General features: G+C 32.8%; 1 protein-coding gene across 2 annotated transcripts; it reads right to left on the reverse strand.

Moving 5' to 3' along the window:
- Positions 1 to 11,950: 11,950 nt before the first annotated feature.
- On the reverse strand, positions 11,951 to 23,622 carry LOC127128927 (vacuolar protein sorting-associated protein 51 homolog). Of its 2 annotated transcripts, none has more exons than XM_051058278.1 (20): positions 23,336 to 23,622; positions 23,121 to 23,260; positions 22,978 to 23,032; positions 22,676 to 22,783; positions 22,300 to 22,398; positions 22,090 to 22,167; positions 21,934 to 22,011; positions 21,731 to 21,835; positions 21,544 to 21,644; positions 21,380 to 21,447; positions 21,075 to 21,148; positions 20,895 to 20,961; positions 20,703 to 20,812; positions 20,351 to 20,620; positions 20,161 to 20,274; positions 19,926 to 19,997; positions 19,793 to 19,843; positions 19,480 to 19,716; positions 19,214 to 19,390; positions 11,951 to 12,165 (listed from the first exon to the last, which is right to left on the reverse strand). In XM_051058278.1, exons 1-20 carry the CDS (start codon positions 23,507 to 23,509, stop codon positions 12,070 to 12,072), a joined length of 2,274 nt encoding a protein of 757 aa, XP_050914235.1. In that variant the 5' UTR covers positions 23,510 to 23,622; the 3' UTR covers positions 11,951 to 12,069. The 2 variants fall into 2 exon arrangements, with proteins under 2 accessions (XP_050914235.1, XP_050914236.1); XM_051058279.1 differs by lacking the exon at positions 11,951 to 12,165 and adding an exon at positions 18,342 to 18,871.
- Between the last annotated feature and the right edge of the window lie 562 nt (positions 23,623 to 24,184).

Below are 24,184 nucleotides of genomic sequence, written 5' to 3' on the forward strand. Positions count from 1 at the left end.
GACCATTGTGTTGAGAAGCATATGGATCGGTTACTTCATGCTCAATTCCATTCTCCTCATAGAACTTTTGAACTCTGTAGAGTTATACTCACCTCCACCATCAATTCTGAGAATCTTCAGAGTCTGAACACTCTGTTTCTCAGCCTTGATTATGAATTTTTTAAATTCAGCAAACACCTCATGTTTTAATTTTATAAGGGATACCCATGTCATCCTTGTGAACTCATCCACAAATGACACAAAGTATTTATTCCCTCCAAGTGGAGGTTCTGGAAATGATCCACACACATCAGAATGCACTACTCCCAAAGCATGTTTTGCTCTTGGAGCTACTTCTGATGTAAATGACAGTCTTGGTTGCCTCCCTCTCATGCACACACTGCATGACTTTTCTGGTTTCTTAATTGCAGGAATTCCACGTACCAGTTTCTTTAAATTCAGATGCCCTAAGCTTTTGAAGTTCAAATGTCCAAATCTTTTGCACCACAACTCACTTTCCTTCACAACACTTGTGGCGCTAAGGCATTCAGAGTCTGCAGTTTTAACATTCACCTTAAATGTTCTATTCCTTCCATATTCTGACTCCAGATTCAACTTCTGATTACAGTCATACAACTTCAAAAGATTGTCTTTCATTGTAACTGAAAAACCCTTTTCAATGAACTGACCTACACTCATCAGATTTCCCTTCTTGGAGCTACTTCTGATGTAAATGACAGTCTTGGTTGCTTCCCTCTCATGCACATACTGCATGACTTTTCTGGTTTCTTAATTGCAGGAATTCCACGTACCGGTTTATTTGAATTCAGATGCCCTTTTCTTTTGAAGTTCAAATGGACAAATATTTTGTGCCACAACTCACTTTCCTTCACAACACTTATGGCGCTAAGGTATTCAGAGTCTGCAGTTTTAACATTCACCTTGAGTATTCTATTCCTTCCCTATTCTGACTCCAGAATCAGCTTCTGATTACTATCATGCAACTTCAAAAGATTGTCTTTCATGGTAACTGAAAAACCCTTTTCAATTAACTGACCTACACTCATCAGATTTCCCTTCTTTGAGCTACTTCTGATGTAAATGACAGTTTTGATTGCTTCCCTCTCATGCACACACTGCATGACTTTTCTAGTTTCTTAATTGCAGGAATTCCACGTACCGGTTTCTTTGAATTCAAATTCCCTAAGCTTTTGAAGTTCAAATGGACAAATCTTTCATGCCACAACTCACTTTTCGTCACAACACTTGTGGTGCTAAGGCATTCAGAGTCTACAGTTTTAACATTCACCTTGAGTGTTTCTATTCCTTCCCTATTCTGAATTCAGAATCAACTTCTGATTACAGTCATACAACTTCAAAAGATTGTCTTTCATGGTAACTGAAAAACCCTTTTTAATTAATTGACCTACACTCATCAGATTTCCCTTCATGCCAGAAACATACTAGACGTTTTGAATTAATGCAAATTTTCCATTATTCAGAATCACTCTAACATTCTCCATTCCTTCAGTATTCAGATACTTATCATCATCACATCTGATCTTGGTCCTCTTCCCAAAGTCAAAATCAACCAGCCATTTCTTATTTCCAGTAAGATGGTTTGAACAACCAGTATTCATATACCACCAGTCTTCTAGAGATGCACTATCAGAATCAAAATCCATTAATAACACATGTTCTTCATCAGAACTTCTGGCTATATTCGCTTCTTCTAATTTCCTCTCCTTGTTTGACCAACAACATGCAGCGAAGTGGGCAAACTTTTTACAACAGTAATATTGAACTTGTCTCTTATCATACTTCTCATTTCCCTTATGACTCCTAGAAGTTGAGGTTTCTGACTCCTGAGACCTACCGTGTCTTTTCTTGGCTTCTGACCAAGACCGTTTTTTGTCTTTCTTGACAAAAGAAGCTTTCAGAGTCTGCTCTACCTCTCTCTCAGAGGTTGTTTCATTCAGACACAACTCTTACGCCTCTATAGTACTTTCCAAAACTTCAATTCTCATGGTGCTCAGATCCTTAGAATGTTCAATTTCTACAACGATGTAATCAAACTGAGGAGTTTATAAAAATATTTCTACAATAAAAGATAAAATAGTAACATCAAACTCATAACATATTTTTGAAAATTATTTAAGGATTCGCCAGATGTAACTATTATGTAAATTATTTCTATATCAAAATATAAAATAGTAACATCAAAATCATAACATATTTCCATAAACTATGATAACATGCTTTCATAAAAAAAATCATCTTAGAACTTATGAAAATAAAAATTGAAAATAGCTTGAACATATTGTTAATTCTATGTATTTGGGATTGACAGTAATTTTGGTAAAACTAACTTAGTTGCAACATGTTAAATAAGATGTCCTAACATATGGATCAAACATCTTGTCTGAAATAGGTTTTACTCTTGGTAACGGTTGAGTAATTAACTGATTACTGAATATTCCAGGAATATTAAGTAATCCCAAGTGGCGTCCAAGAGTGAGGAATCAGAGATTCTATTTGATTTTAAACTTATTATGTTTTCTAAATATTGAGACATTTTAGGAAACTTTTGATTTTTAACCTAACGTTGTGCAGTTGTTTCACTGCGTGTATGAGGCCCAAATCCAGTTCAATTTGTGGCTATATATAGAATGTCTCAAACCTAATTGAAGCACAGAGAAAAAAGAAGGTGTTAGTATGGTGTTAGGGTTTAAGTGTTTAATGGAATTTTAGATTCCATTGACTTAACGAACTTTGATGTTTGTGTTGAGCGTTAAAAGCAAACAGACCAAAGCAAAGAAATTTGGTGCATATGGAGCCACAAATGTCTTAGAATTGATACAGACGAACATTTTTGGACCATTTTCGACACCTTCTTGAAATGGTCAACAATATTTTATACCATTCATAGACGATTCTTCTAGATATGCATACATATTTCTTATACATTAAAAGTCTCAATCATTGGATGTGTTCAAATCGTTTAAGGCTGAAGTTGAAAATCAACTTAACAAGAGAATTAAGAAATTCAAATCTGATCATGGTAGTGAATATTATGACGAATATGAAGGTTCAGGTGAACAATGTCTATGGCCTTTTGCCAAATACATAGAGGAATGTTGAATTTCCCCACAGTACACCATGCCAAGATCACCTAGCATGAACAATGTTGCTGAAATACGAAACTGAACTCTTAAGGATATGGTAAAGAGTATGATTTTTCATTCTACCTTGTGAGAGTCACTCTAAATAGAGCACCAACAAAAGCAGCTTCCAAAACATTTTACGAGCTTTGGACTGGGCGAAAGTCTAGTCTAAAACATTTTCATGTGTGGGGATTTCTAGATGAGGCAAGGCCTTATAGGCCAAATGAAAATAAATTAGACTCCCGAACAGTGAGCAACTACTTTATTGACTATTCTGAAATATCTAGAGGCTACAAATTTTATGATCCCAAATTAAATTAAATTTTTGAGACGGGAACAACCACATTCTTTTAGGATATTGAGTATGGGGGAATAGTAAGGTTAGAGACTTTGTCTTAGAGGAAGAATCGATAATAATTCAAGAAATGATTCATATAGTTACTTTTGATCAAGCAAGTATGGAACCTCCACAAGACATTGTTAAAATACCTATCACTCAAGATGATTTGGTAATTCATGAAGAACAAACTCAAGATTCTTAAGAACAAGTGTTACAAGAACCAATACATAGTCTTTATCCAAGAACATGAGGAAAATAATGTTATGATGGAAGATTATCCGATCAACTTCCGTCCATCCATGCAAGATTCCAACTCGTAAAAGTGGATTGAAGAAATGAAGGAGGAGTATAAGTCCATTCAAGACAATAAAGTTTGGGAACTTGTCCTGTTACCAGAAGGTGTGAAACCTATTGGTTGCAAATGAACTTTTAAGACCAAGCGGGATTCTAATGGTAATGTGGAGAGGTATAAAGCTCGTCTTGTGGCTAAGGGTTATGCTCAAAAGGAAGGGATTGGATTTAAAGATACTTTCTCTCTGGTTTTATCGAAAGACTCTTTTAGAACAATCATGGCTCTTGTTACATATTATGATTTTGAACTCCATCAAATGGATATCAAGACGACTTTCCTCAATGGTAACATTGATGAAATGATATTTATGGTACAACCAGAAAACTTTATGTCAGGAGACTCAGAGAATCTGGTTTACAAATTAACAAAATTCATTTATGGACTAAAATAGATGTCTTGTCAGTGGTACCACAAGTTTCATGAAGTTATTAGCTCATTTGGTTTTGAGGTGAATCTTGTTGAAGATTGTGTGTATCATAAATTCAGTGGGAGCAAGTATATTTTATTGTTCCTATATGTTGATGACATATTTCTTGCCGCCAATGATATAAGCATGATACATAAAATCAAGAAATTTATATAAAGAACATTCAAAATGAAAGATCATGGTGACGCCTCCTTTGTTGGTGTAAGCCCTAGAGGCCAATACTTTTGGTACTTGTATCGAATTATTTATTAATAATAAAAGGCTTTTTCTTTATTATGTTTGTCTAATAAAGTCCCTAGAATAGGTAGTCTGTTTAATGTATCAAGTGTGACTTAATCATGAGATCACATTAAACATAAGGACACTATTCTTAAAGTATCCATAGTCGAGCTTTATTGTGAAGTGGGATAACATTAAAGCATTAAGACTATTATGTATATACACTGATGATCACATCTCATGGATCATGGATAAGGAGTTATCAAGTCTTAAACGTAGGTATGACTATTAAGAGTAATATTTATACTGGATTGACCCGCTATGAGAATACTATATAGAATGTTATGCAAAGTGTCATAAGTTATTCTCATGGTGATAATGGTGTATACCACCCTTCGACCTGAAACCACTATGGACCCTAGATGTAGAGTCGAGTGCATTATTGTTGATCAAACATTGTCCGTAATTGGATGACCATAAAGATAGTTGATGGGTACTCCACGAAGCGTGCTAAGGGACATGAGTGACCTAGATGGAATTTGCCCATCCTGCGTAACAGGATAAATGTCCATGGGCCCAATATTGAACTGGACAAGGATGACACGGTCTATGCCTTGTGTTCAATATAGACATAAGGACAAAAGTGTAATTGTACATATAAGTATTATCACAGAAGGATTTGTCAGATCACATGACATTTTCGTGTCTTGGGTAGCAGTGATGTGTTGCTAGATACCGCTTACTGTTTATTATGTTAAATGCATGATTTAATATAATTGCCAATGCTGCGAAAACCTACAGGGTCACACACAAAAGGACGGATTGATGAGAGATAGAGTAACTAAGGAACATCGTAAGGTATGGTGCCCTTAAGTGAATTGTAGAACATCGTAAGGTACAGTGTACTTAAGTAGAATACGAAATATGGTAAGGTACCACGCGTTTAAGTGATTTTGGCATATTATAAGATATGAGCCACATACACTTAAGTGGTTTTTTTAGCTTAGAGTCCACACAAGTGGTTCTATACCTCTGACTCATATTTTACTGGATGCCAAGACAGTAAAAGATCCACTTCAGGCTATATCTACATGTTAGTTGTTGGTGCAGTTTCTTAGCAAAGTGCTAAGCAAACTCTTACGGGTTCATCCATCATGGCAATTGATTTTATAGCTTGTTATGAGGCATTTAATCATGGGATTTGGCTGAGGAATCTTGTCATTGGTCTGCGAATTGTGGAAGGAATTGAAATGCCACTTAAGTTACACTGTGACAACAAATTACTCGTCTTATATTCCAATAATAATAGGAGCTTTACCAAGTCAAAACATATTGACATCAAGTTCCCAGTTGTTAAGAAAATGGTACAAAGTGGACAGATTTCCATAGAACACTTGGGAACAAACTCCATGAGCAGATCCTCTTATAAAATGTCTTTCACCCAATGTCTTTCATGAGCACACTACTCGCATGGATGGTTTACCGTTAGAGGAGTCTTTGGTTTATTGGGAGTTAGTCGATTATGAATTTTATGTTTTGTGTTTTAATATTATGTATGCATACTATGATTTTGGATATTTTTCAATGAATAAAATTTGATATTCAACCGTTTATATTTTATACAGAAAAGTTATTGAATGATCTCACTAAAGTAAAGTAAGACTAGTTAAAAATAGACATATACATACAAACTTCATGTGATTTTCATGTTACACATTTCATGATGGATCTATGACATTTAGTTGTGTCACTATTAGTGATCATTGAAGGGTTTAATTATGATTGATATAACAAAAATTACTTTGATTATGTATATTGGCATGACTGATGGACGAGATACTTTGGATATGCTTAAAGAATATAATGGTAAATTTTGAGCTCATAAAGTCTAACACATGTGTAAAGTTACATATGTGACTAGTGGAAGATTGTTAGAATTTTCGGATCACTAATGTAATATTGCATATGTTAGGGTCATTATTTAATTAGCCAAACTGCAATGATCTAATTAATATTAAGTATATGGTAAAAAACACAAATGTCATGAAATATGAGATTATTGTGTAGATATCATAAGCCAATATTTAATTTGATGAGGAACCAAATTAGAATATTGAAAATTAAGAAATAACCCTAAGGTTATTTATAGGGGTTATGTTCCTCAATTGTAGAACGATCGAAATTACGGCTCATCAGAAAAATTCTCTCTTCATCTTCATCAAAAGAGATTCAAAGAAATATAAAGAACTCTACAATTTGAAGATCACACACCTGATAACCTTTAATTATCAACAATGACATACTCAGACGTATTTCCGTATTTATTCTCATAATTGTATTCATAAATGAGTCAAAGCGATATGATTCGATCACCATAGCTGATTCATGGGAATTAGTTTAAAATTTTATTCTTAACTTATGTATTAATAGTAATCTTAAGGTTAGAATAGATATACCAACATGACCAGATACCTTTAGTCAATCTCAATTTAAAGTTTTAATGTTTTTTAAAAATAAATTAATATAAAAAGTGATTTAACATGAAATGATATTTCTCGATTGGATTATGCTAACCTACCCAATTAAATTTAATGGGTACAAGAATCTTGGATTAGTTTATAAATCTTTTTAATTATTTTTAATTTTGGGGAGACATTTGTGATTTGACATTAAATGAAATTTCTTGATTGGATTATGCTTACCTACCCAATTGATAAGATTTGAAGCTGATTCTTGAAATCTCAAGAAGCAGAAAATATAAAATCCTTTATTTTGTTGCCTTCTCTATTGCCACCATTTTTACAAATGACCTACAAAAGGTTAGATGATCTTTGATCAGAGTAAGTGGAGGTATGATTCTATAAGTTTCAGGCAACGTTGTTCGAAGTCTTTTTGACCAGGTTCTTTACATACATTTTGGTACAACTTGGGGTTTGAAGTTGGTGAAATGGCATGAGAAATAAAGATGATGGAAATGGTGAGCAACAAAGATAAATAAATATGTTGAAGCTACCATTCTCTCTTTTGTTTTTGGTGATGGACAATAGAATCACTTAAGGATTCTTAATTTACATACAAAAGAAACGATGCAAAATTAAATATATTGACGAAAAAATAAAATAAAAGACAAAATTGTGAAACATAAACCCAACATAAAAAAGTAATGCAAAATAAATTATAATAAGATTATAAATTAATCAAATAATCAAGTAAAAGTATAACTAAGTCTTTTAATACTTTTTTTACAAAGTCTTTTAATACTTTTATTATCCTAAAAATGTAAAATTTAATTATTATTATTATTATTATTATTATTATTATTATTATTATTATTATTATTATTATTATTATTATTATTTTATTAAATAATGTGTTGCTCACTATTTTAATTAAATTACAAGTGTATGGTACTTATTATTTATTGTAAAATATTATTTAATATTATTTTTCTCTAAATTATTTAATATTATTGGATACTTTTCTTTAGAGGAATAGTATTAAATTCTCTTAAATTGTTTGTTTTACTTTTATATATAAGTCAAATTATATAATTTTTGTACAAATTTAAGAAAAAGTTTATTATTTTTAAATACTACCTAATCAAAGTTATCAATAATAGCTCAAATTTATAATTATAATTAAATTCATTCATTTATCAAATAAAAATAGAATTTAAAGAAAAAAGTTACATTAAAACTAGATACATACTCTCTCTCACACACGCGCGCGCGCACAGCCACACGCACACGCACACGCACACGCACACATAAAATTTCACTTAATCACCTTTAAGATGTGAAATCACGATCACTAAATTTTGGGTCAGTCAACAAATTGGATGGGCTTTTTTCAAGGTTAGCAGTAAAAGCCCAGAAGAATTAAATTGTGAAAAAACGAAAGATTTAGGAGGAGGGGATTTTTAAGCCATCGCATTTTTCATCATTAAAAGGCCTCCTAAAAGTTCATTTGTTAGTTGTCAACCTTCAATATCAATTCATTTCGATTCATCAGCAAAATTCTCTAGAGGAATAACGTTTTATTGTGAGGAAATATCTGACGATGATGTTGTGCAAGTAAAAAAGACGTTTTGGGCGATCAATAAGGAGAAGCTAGCAATGCAAATTTAGGAACAAGCTGAAATTTGATTCAAATATTGAAGCAATTATATGTATTGAAGCAAGAGAAGTAGAAGGATTAGTTCATAAGGAGGCATATTTGGAAGATGTTCAATGAATTGATTATCTCTCAACATAAGGGGGTAGGTAGTTCCTTGAAGAAGGAGGGGATTAGAAAGCTTTATCAACAAGGGTCATATTGAAGTGTGTTTTCTTCAAGAGACGAAACTGCAGCAGATGGATGATGATATGGCATGGTATCTTTGGGGTGGAAGAGATGTGAAATGGATGACAAAAGTGGCTATTGGTAGAGTTTAGGGTGCGCTGATCATGTGGAAATCAAGTACGATGGAGGTCAAATTCAGTTTTGTATGAGAGGGATTTGTTGGGATTTATGTGGTTTGGAAGGAGTTTCGTATATATTTGGTAAATGGTTATGCGTCTTGTAGTTTCAATATGAAACAATTTTTTTGGAAGGATTTATTGGCTTGTAAGGATAAGTTTGATGAAGGAGAGTGGTGTATCTCCTGAGATTTTAACGCACTTAAGAAGGTGGAGGAGAGGAAATGGGTCATTTCGATTATTAACAAATTGGAGATGAGGGAATTTAAGAAGTTTGTCACCAATTTTGATCTTGCAGATTTACCTCTATTTGGGGGGAAATTTACCTGGTATAGGACTAATGGTTCATCTATGAGTCATCTTGATCAATTTCTTTTACCCGAAGGTCTGATTGCAAATCTGAAGATTGGGGCTCAAGAGGTAGGATGCAAGGACTTATCGAATCATAGTCCAATCTGGATTAGAAGTAAGGAGATCAACTAGGGCTCGAAGATGCTTAAGTTCTTTAATTGTTGGATCGAGCATCCAAATTTTAAGTCCTTTGTGTCAGTCTGGAAATAATTCGAGGTCAAAGGAAAAACATATTTTGTTCTCAAGGAGAAATTGAAAGGTCTTAAGGAGTAGCTGATAATTTGGAATAGAAAGTTATCGGGTCTTTGGATTTACAAGTTGAGGAGGTTATGCAAAAGATTAACGATTTAGACATTCTAGTTGCAGCGGGGGAATGGGAGGCTTATAAGAAGTTGATGGAGGACATGTTATTAGAGTCTACTATCATGTTGAATGTTATGCGGCAGAGGGAAAATACTCTTATGAAGACGTCAAGAAGTAAGTGGGTCAAGGAGGGGGACAAAAATTCAAGATTTTTTCACAAATCCTTGAAGGATAAGTACATGAGGAATGCAGTTGTTCGATTGGAAACTTGTCTGGGGAATTGAACACATGGAAGAAATCAAGTTTGAAGTTGGATATTTATTTGAGAAGAGGTTTATCAAGATGGATTACAAAAGGCTTAAGCTTGATGGAGTTCATTTCAACGTTATTTCTAGTATTGAGTCAGCAACTTTGGAGTCTCCTTTCCTTCTGGAAGAAATTGAATAGGTGGTATAGAGTAGTGATTATGATAAAAGTCATGGGCTTGATGGTTACAACATTAGTTTTTTTAAGAGTTGTTGGGATAGCATTGAGAAAGAGGTGGTGGGTTTTGTGAATGACTTCTACAATAACAATAGACTTCCTAAAGCAGTTATAACTACCTTTCTTGCATAAATACTAAAGTCTTCCAATCCTCAAAGTCTTGAGAAATAGATGCCTATATGTCTATTGGGCTCTCTATACCGAATTATTTCAAAGATTATATCCAATAAATTGAAAAATGTGGTGGGAAACTTGATTTCCATTCAACATTCATATCAGGAAGGCTTATGATGGATGGAGTTTTGGCTCTTAATGAAATCATTGATTTTGCTTCTAGAAATAAGAGAGAACGACTTCTAGTGAAAGTTGATTTTCCAATCACGTATGACTGTGTCTCATGGAAGTACTTTAGGTATTTGATGAGAAGAATGCATTTTGAAGGAGATGGCTCAAGTGGATGGATATGTTAGTTTTTTCGAGTTCGATGTCGGTTTTGGTTAACAACAGTCTTACAACGGATTTTGAGGTTGGTAGAGGATTCGGCAGGGGGGTCCACTTTCTCCATTTCTATTTTTATTAGTTGATAAAGGGATCTCTAGCTTAATGAAGAATTCAATCCAGTTGAATAAGCTCCACGATTTCAAGTTTATTGAGGAATTCACTTTGAACTCCTTCAATTCGTTGATGACTTTATCCTTATTAGCAATGGTAACTGGGAGAACTTGTGGACAATCAAGGCGATGGTGTGAAGGTTCGAGTTAGCTTTAGGGTTGAGCGTGAATCTTAATAAAAGCAAAATTTATGGTGTCAATTTACATGAGGAGTTTTTGAGAGCAACATCATTGTTTTTAGCTTGCTCTGTGGGTGTTGTTCCTTTCAATTTTGTAGGTATACAGGTGGGAGAGAAACAAAGGATAAGGGCATCATAGAACCATATTTTAGAAAAGATGAGAAATAAATTATCAAAGTGGCGTGGGAAACACATGTCAATATGATCTCAGGTGGTGGTATGTATGTTATTATAGTCAAGAATGCAGATGAATTGTTCCAAGATCAATCAGACAGATTTCCGCATTCCACGCCAATCGCTCTACTATATAAAGGGGAGACGTTTCATTTCTTAGGTACAATTTGAATTCAAATATCATTCATCTCATTTTATTCTCATATTGACTTGGACGTTAGTGTTTTAACTTTGTAGGTAGTCTCTCTTTCACCGCACTAGAAGCTCAACTCCACTATTGCAATCTACATCCTTTGACCATCGATTAATTATGGTTCCCTCGCGAATATATATATATATATATATATATATATATATATATATATATATATATATATATATATATATATATATATATATATATATATATATATATATAAACTAAAAATACCCAAACTTTATTTAAAGTCCAAGTCAATAATATTTAAAGGACTTAAGAACATTTTAGAAAACATTTAAATATCCATAGCATGTCCAATCTTGAACAACTTAAATCTTTAAAACAAAATCTTCCAAAACAAATCATGTAGATTCTATAACAAAACAAATCACACAGAATATGGAAAAAAATAACATATCATCAAATACGATTGTTCCTGAGAATCCCGAATCAAACAAAATATTTCAAAAAATAATGCACCAGAGGATGACGGAGCTAAGATGTCTCAACAATTTGTATCATCTTATTTAATATTTTGCTGATAAAAATAAGTTAAATCATATATAATAACAAATTCTCCTTTGGATATTTTTTGGCAAAACAATAATTTTAGCACTTTAGCACAACAATCATCAAATAAGACTAACAACAAGATAAAATGACCAAAAATGCAATTATTATTGTAATACATGAATACGTGTTAATTGCTAGTCTCAATCCACTCTCATATTTCTTTGGGAACGTGTAAAGAAAAACATCTCAAACAAAAATGTTAACATGATCGTAAACTATACTGGCATGACACATTTATAAGAGAATATGTTATATTTCTTAATTTTTTATTATCTTTGCTCGTATAAGTTTGTCTAATATTGGGGGCTCCAATGGAGCTGGATCTAGGCATCGTTCAGCAGCTGCAACAATCACCTATATTAAAAAAAACAAATGATTAAAGATTTAAAGCATGGAGATATGAAAGTTTAGAACAACCAATTTTAAAATAGAAAGTAAATGATAAACACACGCAAGGATCCAAGAGTGTTAAAACAACAACCAATTTCAAAAGAGAAAACAAACAATAAACACAATCAATGATATGAGAGCGTTAGAACAACAATTAGATTCAAAAGATCAATAAAACGATAAACAATGTCAAAAATACTTGGATTTCACCCCAAAAGCAAGCTTAAAGGGAGAGGTTTTCCTTACATGTTTATACATTCAACAGTCCGGGAACCTAAGCAATATGAAACTTAAAAAAAAAAATCCAACAACACAAGTACATATTCAACACCTACCCTCACGCCTAGCGTTGGTCTGAGTCTAATATCCATATTCCAGCCGTTAATCCAACTCTGGTACCATATTAAATATATTTGGATCTCATCCCAAAAGCTAGCTCGAAGGGTAAGGTTGTCCTTATATTTTTGTAGGTTCAATAGCCCAGAAACCTAAGCAATGTTGAACTTCAAATTAACTTTAACAACCCAAATACATATTCAACATCCATTCTTACGCCTAACATGGGTCTAGGTTAAATGTTCATATTGCAGTCCTTAACCCAACTCTAATACCATGTTAAATATGCTTGGATCTCACCCCTGAAGTTAGCTCAAAGGATACGGTTTCCTTCACATGTTTATATGTTTAACATTTCGGGAACCTAATCAATGTGAGACTTCAAATAAACTCCAACAACACAAATATTTATTCAACACACACCTTCCGCCTAGCGTGGGCCCAAGTCAAATTCCCACATTGAAGGATCATGATAGGCGTGAGGGTGGCTGTTGATTTTTTGTTGTTGTTGGAGTTTGTTTGAAGTCTCACATTGCTTATGTTTCCTTGTTGTTGAATGCATAAATATGTGAGGGTAACCTCACCTTTTGAGATAGCTTCTAGAATGAGATCCAAGCATATTTAACATGGTATTAGAGTCAGGTTAATGACTGCAATATGGGCATTTGATCCAATATCATGCTAGGTGTGAGGGTGGGTGTTGAGTATGTATTTGTGTTATTGCACTTTGTTTGAAATCCTATATTTCTTAGGTTCTCTGGTTGTTGAATGTATAAATATGTGGTGGAAACCACAACTTTTGAGATGACTTTTGGGATGAGGTCCAAACATATTTATCATGGTATCAGGTTCAGGTTAAGTACTATGAAGTGGGAATTTGACCCAGACACATGTTAGGTGTGAGGATGGGTATTGAATTTCATTTTTTTTGTTGGATTTTGTTTGAAGTACCACATTGCTTGGGTTCCCAAGATACTAAACATATAAATATGTGAAGGCAGCCTCCCCCTTTGAGATGATTTTTAGGGCTCATATCTAAGCACATTTTATATGCTATCATAGTCGAGTTAAGGGTTGCAATGTAAGCATTTGACATAGGCCCATGTTAGGCATGCTGGTAGATGTTGAGTAGGCATTTTTGTTGTTGGAGTTTGTTTGAAGTTCCACATTGTTTAGATTCCCGGGATGTTTAACATATAAATATGATAGGAAAACCTCACCCTTTGACCTAACTTTTTGAGATGAGATCCAAGTATATTTAACAAACACAAGAAATAAACACATGATATTGATTAATAAAGTTTACAAATTGTGCCTACGTCTCTTATTAAAAAGTTTGTTGTAGTTATTAGTGAAAGGATTATAATTTAAAGTTCACAACTTGTATTTAAATAATATGTTCTATATTACTACACTATCCTGAATCATGACATACATTTTGGAAGAAGCCTTATGCATGTCTAGTCTCCCCCCACAACAAATGTTTTGGCTAAAAGTGCAAAGGCATGTCTCATTCGCTCTGCACGTTTGATCTTTTCCAATTGTCAATACTTATAGGGCATACCAAATAATCTCCATATTGACAAATATGAAACCTCTTTGAATAATAGTTGTAATAAATTTGCACCGTGGCGATGTAGGGAAACAAGTTCTTATTAACATTGAGAAACATCTAACAAGTCCAAGCAATGTTTGAAGTGTCACTGGTGACCAACTTGGTAAACATATATGTTGCATTCTCACAAGTATTAAAGTTTTCAAGTAATATCTATCCAAAAGAAAGTAATTTTCTTATCTTTTGAAATCTCACATCAATATGATTGGTCCTGGAGTGATACACTTGGTTTTCTTTCCAAATAAATCACACTTTGATTGTCACAATATAACTAAAGTTCACCTTGCTCAACATTTGATTCCGTCACAAATCCTAATAATCATAAGACCTCTTTAGTAACCTTGTCTACTAGAATATACCATGCTTTACTTGTAGACATGGCCATTATGGATTGAACCAACAATTCCCAACAACTAAGCCATCATGCAAGAGTAAAGACATATATGGTTGTATATTTCATATCATTCATATCACCAACATAGTCTGAATCAACATTTTCGAAAAATGGAAGGATGACCTTATCTATTAGCAAACATGATACTATGACTTATTGTACTCTTCAAGTAACTAAAAATCCACTTTTATGCTTCTAAAAACTGCTCATCTCTTTTGTACAAAGCTTATGCTTGACATACAACTTTTGACAAATATGGTCTAATGCAAATCATAACATACATTAAATAACCATAGACATAAAGAAACCTTTGACACATACTTAACTTCAATATATGTCTTTGGATGATAATCTAATGAGAGCTTAAAGTGGTATGTATTAGAGAATACTCACATATTTAGCATTACGCGTGTCAAATTTGTATAATTGTGTCTCACGAGTAGAGAAGAAATCTCATCATTGTAAATCCCTTTATGTTGTAAGTACCCTTTTGCTACAAGATGGTCCTTGAACTTTTCTTCATATTTTTATATTATTGTTGGTTTTCTCTTGTCCACCTACTTGCAACTAATAACCCTTTTATCCTTAAAAAATTAAACAAACTCTCATGTTTTATTTTTCTCACTTTAACACCCATCCACTTGTTTTTCTCGATAGACTCTAAAAATGGACAAATCTCCATAACTACTAAGAGTTTCATAAGTTGCAAAGTCTGTATACCCAAATACTTTTGGTAGCTTGAACTTATGGATATCTTTATCACGTACACGGGAATACTCTAGTAATCCTCCTGAATTTTAGATTCATAACCAATTACACTATAAGAGCCTAACTTAACATATGTTCAAGTATTGCTCGCATATTTCTTAACGACAACGATTCAATATCCACGTGAATCACTTTACTCATGGAATTTTCTCATTAATATGTGAACATATTTGTTTCAAATGTCTACTTTAACATGAGTTACCATCTTCTTTGAAAATAAATCATATAACTTGAACCATTTCACATTTTGTGTAACCGACTTAGATACACTTTTATAAGTATGGATCAAGTTAGGATCAATCTTCAATCAATATATGCACATAAGCTGGACACTCAAATATTCTCAATTTATCATTATCAATGGGGTTACCTATCCATACATTCTCTGTAACTTATCCGTAAAATGAAGCATGTGGTAACATGTTGATGAGATAACACACCATGTAAATTTCTTCAATTCAGAAACCCTTAAATAATTCATCATTTAATCGAAGACATACTTCTCTTTCAGTTATATATATGTTCATTCTTTCTACCACGCCATTTAAGCATAATGTCTTTTGAATTGAAAAATACCCCCGAGTAAGGTGTTCCACACAAACTTTTTGGAAAAATATACGTTGTCCCATTATTTGTTTGCAAATACTTGATATTTTTGTTTATTTGATTATCTAACTCTACTTTCCACAACTTGAACTTGATAGAGACTTCAAATTTCACTTTTAGAAAATACACTCAAACCTTGTGTGAAACGTCATCATTAAAGGTAATAAAATGTCTATAATCATCCATATAAGGATCTTTTGCAGGCTATCATATATAAAAAGGAACATAATCTAGGATTGCCTTAGTATTGTGCTTCTCAAATTTAAAATGAGAACAACAATGTTTTTTCTAAGTGCACAATACTTGCACAAACCTAACTTGCAAATGTGAAAATTCTTCAAGAGATTCCTCTTATGAAATTCCATCATCATGTTGTCACTAAGATGACTGATGCATATATGCTAGAGTTTGGTTGTATAATTATTAGATCTAACTTATGCAACATCACCTACAATACTCCCCAACCATTTATAGATGTTACATGCAACCCTATCTACTATCATCATTATCCAAGTCCCCCTTGATAACTTTAACAATGTCTTTGTCTTTATTATACATATGGGATAAGTCATTGTTTCGTATCATAGATGGTTCTATGTGATGTATATGCACACTTGATTTTGATGATGAAGAAAGGAAATTAAAGAAAAATCACAAATATCATCAAGCAAAGAAAGAAATGTGAGTCAAATAAAAAAGCGAGAGGGTTTCTGGTGACTTGCCTAAAAAAAAATCAAAAGCTAAAGAAATTCACCAAGAAGCAAATCAAATTTCAAAAATCTAACCTATAATCATGTGTTTTATTGTTTATGTTTTTTATAGGACCAAATGTAATTAAGTGTGTATAACTCTTAAAGTGCTAAGTTAGTATCACGTAGAAACTTAAACCTCCTCTTTCTTAAAAAACTTCTTCTAAACCTCTTAAGTTGGGTTAATCCTTTTTGAAACCAGAGCTTAATCGATTATGAAGCAAAAATTCTCCCTTTAATCGATTATGAAACTTAGATCATTGATTATGGAGCAAACTCGTCCAATAATCGATTAGTGAATCTTTATAATCGATTAGGATTCAGATTCATCATATATATTTCTTATTTTTTAGCTCATAATCGATTAGAGTCACAGTCTATTTATAATGAAGATCTAGCCCAAAATTATTTTCTTTCTTGGCATAAATTTTTACTATATAAAGAGGACATGTGTTCAATTGAAAAACACACAAAAAATATGAATATTACTCATTCTCTTACTCTTACTCTCTTCTTATAAATTTCATATTAACTTAGAATTATTTTAGCGCTAAGAGAGCGAAACACTTAGTAAGAGTTATTTTTGTGTAAGTGATCGTTAATCTATTTGAAAGGTAAGTGTAAATCAAGATATTGTTGTTCAATATTCTCTTGCAAACTCTGGTATCATTATAAAGGTTACAAGTTGAACTTGAGATAAAAAATTGATGTAAGAAGGTTGTGAGCCGATCTTGTGATAAAAGCTCTGTTGTTAATGGAACTCTTTAAGGGAGGTTCTTAAAGACTAGAGTAGGTCGCATGATTTAAGGTCAAACTAACATAATTTTTTATGTGTTTTTTATTTTCCATTATCTCTTTATATTTTTGTTATTTATTCGTCCTCGCATAATTTTTGCTTCTTTTCTTTTCTAAAAAATAAATAAGTAAAATCAACATTTTTCTTTAAAGTTTTAAAAGTATTTTTTATCATAATTCACTCCTCCTTATATTTGAAGTCATTTGGGTAATAGAGTATTGAGGAAAGTAAAGCTATTTTTTGATTATAGGATATATCTTACACCATTGAATGTCATGTCTCCACGCCACCATTGACCATAACAGATGTAATGTGTCTCTAACCAGTTATAATACATGCCTTGTCATCACCCAAATAAACAAATTCAAAAATATTTAACTTGAATCTCGTGAACCATTCTCCATGAGATTTCATATGGTAAGAACATCTAGAGTCAAGAATACATATTTCTTTGCACTCTTTAGACAAAACATAAAGTATACCTCTTTTGTCGTCAGAACCATTAGATTGAACCATATTCGCAAACCGGTTAAGTTCCGCAGTTTGTTTGGACAATCCTTTTTCTAATGATATATTAGTTTGGCACTAAAGTATAATAATATTTCTGTTTCTTGGATTTAAATCTCTTGTTTTCATAACCAATTTTACCTTTCTTAATCTTAAGTTCTTGCCTCCCTTTTACATACGGATTTCGAATTGAGATTCTTCATTCACACTCTTTTTTCTTTGAAAATGAGACAAAAGTGTATTTGTAACATCATCTTAGTTGGTAGTATTCTTGTCATAGGTAAGAGTAGGTAAGAGTGTTCACCAAAAATGGTTATAATAATTGGTAACAAACACAACAGAATAATTAACTTGTCTTCTTGAGTGACCTTCACCATAAATTTTACTAGATTAGTGATTATAATATTGAGTGACAAGTTGCAAATAGAATCATCCGCGCATCTACAGCCTACATATTCCAACTCTAAATTTTCTCAAATCTCTTTTAAAGACATAAGATCTAGGATATGAAACATCAACTTGTTTGATACACAAAAGAAGTATTATGCACGTAACCTTCTCATGTTGGATCATCATGAGAAGCATCAACATTGGATTAAGAGCAACACACAAGTGAGAGAGACATCACATATTCATCAAAAACCTTAAGGTGATATGTGTATGAGTCCTCTCACTTATAAAATTTTCAACCTTCATTTTTCTAAGTAATATGGGACTTCCAACTCACACTTATACACATCTCCTTCATCCTCGTCCATTAAGTTTCCTCATCCCTATCCATTAGGTTTCCTCCATGTGTCGATTGTCTCACACTACACCTTTTGAAGACTTTATTGTGCCAACAAACCTTTATCCTTTTTAGAATAATCCAAGATTGTTTGTTCCTTCAAACCTTTATCCTATAAATTCCGCATTAAGACTAAGAGTCATTTGATACCAATTGTTAGAACAACAACTTGTTTCTAAAAATAAATAAACGATAAGTGCAAACAATGAACACGCGATATTTGTGAATAAAGTTCGGCCAACCGTGTCTATGTCTCTAACTACATTGCAATTGTTGTTTTGTCAACCTTGCCAACTTGTAAATACTTATAAGCCATACTCAATAGAATGATTAGAGAAGGTAGATATAAGTGAACCACACAAATCTATACAAAAATAAAGATGAAATGCATAGAAAATGAAGTATAACACAAAATTTGAAGAGGTAAGAGTCAAGGGTAAGATAATTTACCAACCTCATCAAGCAAGAAGTCCATTGTAGCTTCATCTTCAACTATTTCTTTCAAAGGAGTCCTTAAAAATTGAATATCCACTTGAATTTGTTGGTATCCACTCCTGTTAAATGTCTGTAGTCTAACAAATTCTTGTAAACTTTTAAGACATAGTTTAACCATAGTCATAATGACTGATTCCTGCAATTCACAAAAGAATTTTCAATGGATATTGTTTGCAAATACTCAATCAATTTCGCAATATAAAAGGATATTCATTCAACAAACACCTGTGTATATTCTACTTTAGTGAAGATTTCAACTTTTTGCTTAAACAATTTCGCCAAATGTGTTTCGAAAAGTTGTTGGCTCCTTCCTTTTTGAGTATTTGATCTACTCAAAATCTCATCAGGAATAGAATTGCTTCTTGATAAAGATAAGTTACTACTTCCATTACTATCAACCCTATGGTGCTTCTGTGTACCATGAGGCAAAATCTCCTTCACTTCATTGCCCATATCTTTGAGCTGAGATATCCAATAGAGATGTATAAATATTTATTCTCATAGATTTCATAGCAATTGGTTATAAAGATACACCAACCTCTTGAAGAAACAAATCCACAAACATATGAACTTCTCTTGGCTCTTTATGCTGTGCAAATCGAAACAACATATTAAACTCTTTCAAATATTAAGTTCTTATTTTTGAAACAAAAGTCTAGTAACACACTCACCTTTACCCAATTAGGTGTGGTGAACCTCTTCTTTAGGAGATGTGATATCCTTTGAGTTCTCATTTTAACGTACTAGAAATAATCGAAAGAAGAATATGTTAACGCAACATAGCTTGCATGTCAAGAAATATCACTCAACAAAAACGAATAAAGGTTAGTCTCGTTAATTCAGCTCAGTTAGTAGCTGTGTAGGGACAATCGATTGCAGGTTATAGATAAAATGAATAATACATACCATATGCAAGAAACTTTCGCTAGCAGACCTAAACTTTCGAGAGGTTTCTCTAGAAACAAAGCAAAGTCCATGTTCATAACCACCGACACCAGGAGAAAAGGAAGATGCTAATTCCTAAACATCATAAAGCAATTTTTAAGACACTTTAGACATGAAATTAAAACTGAGAATTTCTTTTGTCGATTCTTGCCTCGTTGATTTGAGGAATGGCGGTCCGATCAACGAAAGCGTACAGTTGCGCCAACACAAGGACAAGACCAGGAAATGCTTTGTCACCTTGAGATCCTTCAACAAAGCTATGATTTTGAATGTGTGCCAAATCGTTTCGTCCTGAAAACGATTGGAACTTGAGCTGAAGTTGTTTGAAAAAGTCTTGAAATCCTTCTTGAACCCAATCACTTATCAACTCTCTTAGTTTATTTAGGATCTCTAACTCGTCGTCAAGAATTTTCCGAACATCCTGAAATCATAAATAATGTATGAATTTATAACGAAGTTAAGTTATACGCAAATATCATATATCTATTAGTCTACTTTCGCACCTGCAAAAAGTTTCTGCCTCCTTGAAGCAATATTTTCGTGCTAGCATCTAAGGCGGCTTCGAGTGAGTGACCTTCTACTCCGTCCCGTTTCAATACATTTAATAGCGAATCTACGACGTAACTGTTTGTCAACAATTTTGTATCTATCTCAAATCAAGAGTTTTATACAAAGTAATAGAAGAACTAATTAACCTGAGATATCTTGCATTAGATAAGAAAATGCAGTGTTAACATACGACTTGACAGAAACTTTCGCAGCCTGAAAATATTTAGTTATATCAAATCAAAATCTATTTATTGAATCTGAATTTTCATTAAGTTGCAGTTTGTAAAACTACATTTATTTTTGGAGAAATAAATTTAATGGAGGACCTCAAGAGAATGGTCAGAGAGAGATGATTCTTGTAGCACTTCATCCATTTTCAGCACATTATTCCAAACAACTCCTGTGTTAAGATCATGTGTAATTACACATTTAAATAAATCATAATTACAATTAACTTAAAATATATAAAAAATGGTTTAGTAAGTATAAATAGTAAAAGTCTCGTTAAAACAGCTTAGCTGGTAGCTGGGCAGAGATATCTGATTGCAGAGACGGGGAGTGAAATTCGGGCTATTAGACTACTAAACCAAAAGAAAAGAATAAATAGTAAAGTGTTAGAGATACTACTTACGAAGAACACCGAGTAGATCTTCTACACAAATTCTAGTCTTTACATACTCCTCAACAATTAGAAAGTTTCTGAAAAGAAATTCAAAAGTTAACTTGCCTATAAAGAAACTTCAATGTATGTAAATAACTTTAAAAAATACCGAGTCGTAACATATGAATACTAACTTGTTCAACAAGTCTCGAGCAAGTTTAACTAACTGTGTTTCTGAATCAGGAAATATAACTTGAAATGCATGAATGGCCTCTACAAACTCATGAAAAGCTACCTGCGTTGAGAACAAAAGATAAGATAGAAAATTCCAAATAAGCACTTTTGAGAGAGAGACGAATTGAATGAAAGGGAAATACTAACCTCATGAGAACAGGGTGAAGCGGTTTTTACGGCTTCAGGAATCAACTGAATGTCTATAAGGAGATTTTCCAACTTCTCTAGTAACTTTTCTTTCAAATTGTCCACCTGCATAAAATGATTAATAGTTTCTTTATAAAGGTTTGACATGTCGAAAATCTCGAAAATCAGTACAAAAAATGCAATTTTAAGAGAAAACTATGAACCGGATAATTCAACTGCTTAAGGAGAATTGCAGCCTCAGCTCTCACTTGAGTTGTTTCAGAATCTGATAGTAGTTTCTCCTGCTTAGACAAAAAATCTCAGATTATCAATTATTTGTTCAATGCATTATAAGGTTCTCATTCATATCAAAGCTATACCTGCAATTTTTCTTCTATGATAGATATGGCTTCATCAGATGCTTGCTTACAATCGTGGAACGACGAGTCTCCATATGCCTGATAGAGAGTGAAAAACCATCCAATTCCTAAATTTATTATACTAACATGAAAGTATATGTTCAAGTGTGTGTACTAAGTGTAAAAGCAATGAAAGGGATTGATTTAGGACCAATATCGGCCAAACACAACCTTTAAAATCGGCATTGCACCAGTATAGAATCTGACTGCATCTGCATATGCCTCAGCTTTGATGCACTTGGATAGTCTATCAGGTAGGTCATATATGAACTGTTTTTCCATAACGATAAAACAACAAATAGATTATTAAATAATAAGACGGAAACGGAACCACAGTTGTTGTGTAGTCGCAGACGTAGACACACTTGACAGATCCGTTTCAACAAATATCATATTCATTCCGTAGTCGCAGACGTAGACACACTTGAGAGATCCGTGTCAACAAATATCATATTCATTGTTTGTGATTTACGTTTTTATTTTCACTTTTGTTACTAGTTGATGTGAAACAACAAAACATGTGTTACTGGTTTATGAAATATAATACCTGAATTTTACGTAGAAGATTGCATGTCTTGTTCAATTTCTCTATATGTTCCCTACTTTCTGTTAAAGAAGTGTTAACATTGTCACTCCTTGATTGTACAAACATTATCTGCATAGGAGAGAAATGTGAATCATATGCGGATTGAATAAAAAGAGTAGTAAATAACTCTGTAACACCGACACCTCTTGGAAAAAAAAAGTATCAGTGTCCGAAACTTGACACGGACACTTGTGATTAGGTTTTATTACCGGTGTCGGTGTCGTGTTTTCGGTGTCTGTGTTTCATAGTGAGTAAATGCTCACCTTATCAAGAAGTTGTTCCATGTTCCCCTCCATCCCTAGAATATTGCTTTTCATCCTATATTGAACCAATTTTTTTGTCATTGATCTTGTTAAAACAATGATTATTTTTTGAGTAACAAGATAATACATATTAATGTATGTACCTCTTTATAGAATCTGTAGCACAAATGAATTTATTGTAATTCTCATACACAAGCATTTGCAAATCAGTATCAAGATTCTTTATTTGAGTAACCATTTCAACATGTTTATGGAGTAACCCTTCCAGATTCATCTCATGTGCCTTCACAAATGAAATGACATATATCATTTTCAATAATAATAACTAAAAACAAAAAGATGAAGAAAAAAAAAGTACCATGAGATTCATGTAGTGATCAGGTTGGAAGGATGAAGAGTTGATGTCATCAGAAGAGGTGAATTTGGAGATGGTGTTAGGGGAGTTAGGTGACATTGAAGGGTGTGGAGAGTAGAAGCTAGAGAGAAGATCTCTCATTTTTCTTGCTTTGTCGTCCAATGGTGGTGTTTCCATAATTATTTGGTTACTCAATCTGAAACTGTGTTCATCCAATATGTGAAATTGATAAGGTAATTAATACAAGACCAAGTTTTTCTTATTCCTATATTCTACTTTCTGGTTGTTTCACCTTGTTATTGCAACATTTCTCTATATATACACATGACGACATGGGAGTAGTGTAATTTTTTTTTTGGTAATCCCAAATTATAAGAACCATCGCATATTTCACACGATATTGTTCTTTCATTTATTATAGATAGATTTAAAGAATTTTATTTGTTACTGACATGCAAAAAATTTAACTTTCATAATATATATATATATATATATATATATATATATATATATATATATATATATATATATATAATTATTGTGAAAATGATGCTGGAATTATAAAGTATAATTGGTTTCTTGATTGGTAAGAAATCCACAGGAGTAGAAAAGAAGAAAACAAGAAAAACACAATGAAATTGATTATAAACTGATATTCTTTACTTTCTCTTTGAAACCAGATTACAAGTATTATATAATAGCAAATAATGTATCTCACCCTAATTAGGATTTGCCTTATGCAATGATGAGAGACTAGTATGTTATTTATAAGAAAACTAACACACTAAACTAATGGGATTTTACACACAGACCTATTACACAAGCTAACATAAACAATTGGGCATAACAAAC

The sequence above is a fragment of the Lathyrus oleraceus genome, chromosome 3 (assembly GCF_024323335.1).
Source record: "Lathyrus oleraceus cultivar Zhongwan6 chromosome 3, CAAS_Psat_ZW6_1.0, whole genome shotgun sequence".
Lineage (NCBI taxonomy): Eukaryota > Viridiplantae > Streptophyta > Magnoliopsida > Fabales > Fabaceae > Lathyrus > Lathyrus oleraceus.

Coding starts and splice junctions, on each gene's coding strand:
- LOC127128927 (XM_051058278.1), bottom strand. CDS start 23,509: ATGGAAACACCACCATTGGACGACAAAGCAAGAAAAATGAGAGATCTT. Junction 20,813..20,894: donor TCTAATGCAAGATATCTCAG/GTTAATTAGTTC, acceptor GTTACGTCGTAG/ATTCGCTATTAAATGTATTG. Junction 19,844..19,925: donor CCACACCTAATTGGGTAAAG/GTGAGTGTGTTA, acceptor CGATTTGCACAG/CATAAAGAGCCAAGAGAAGT.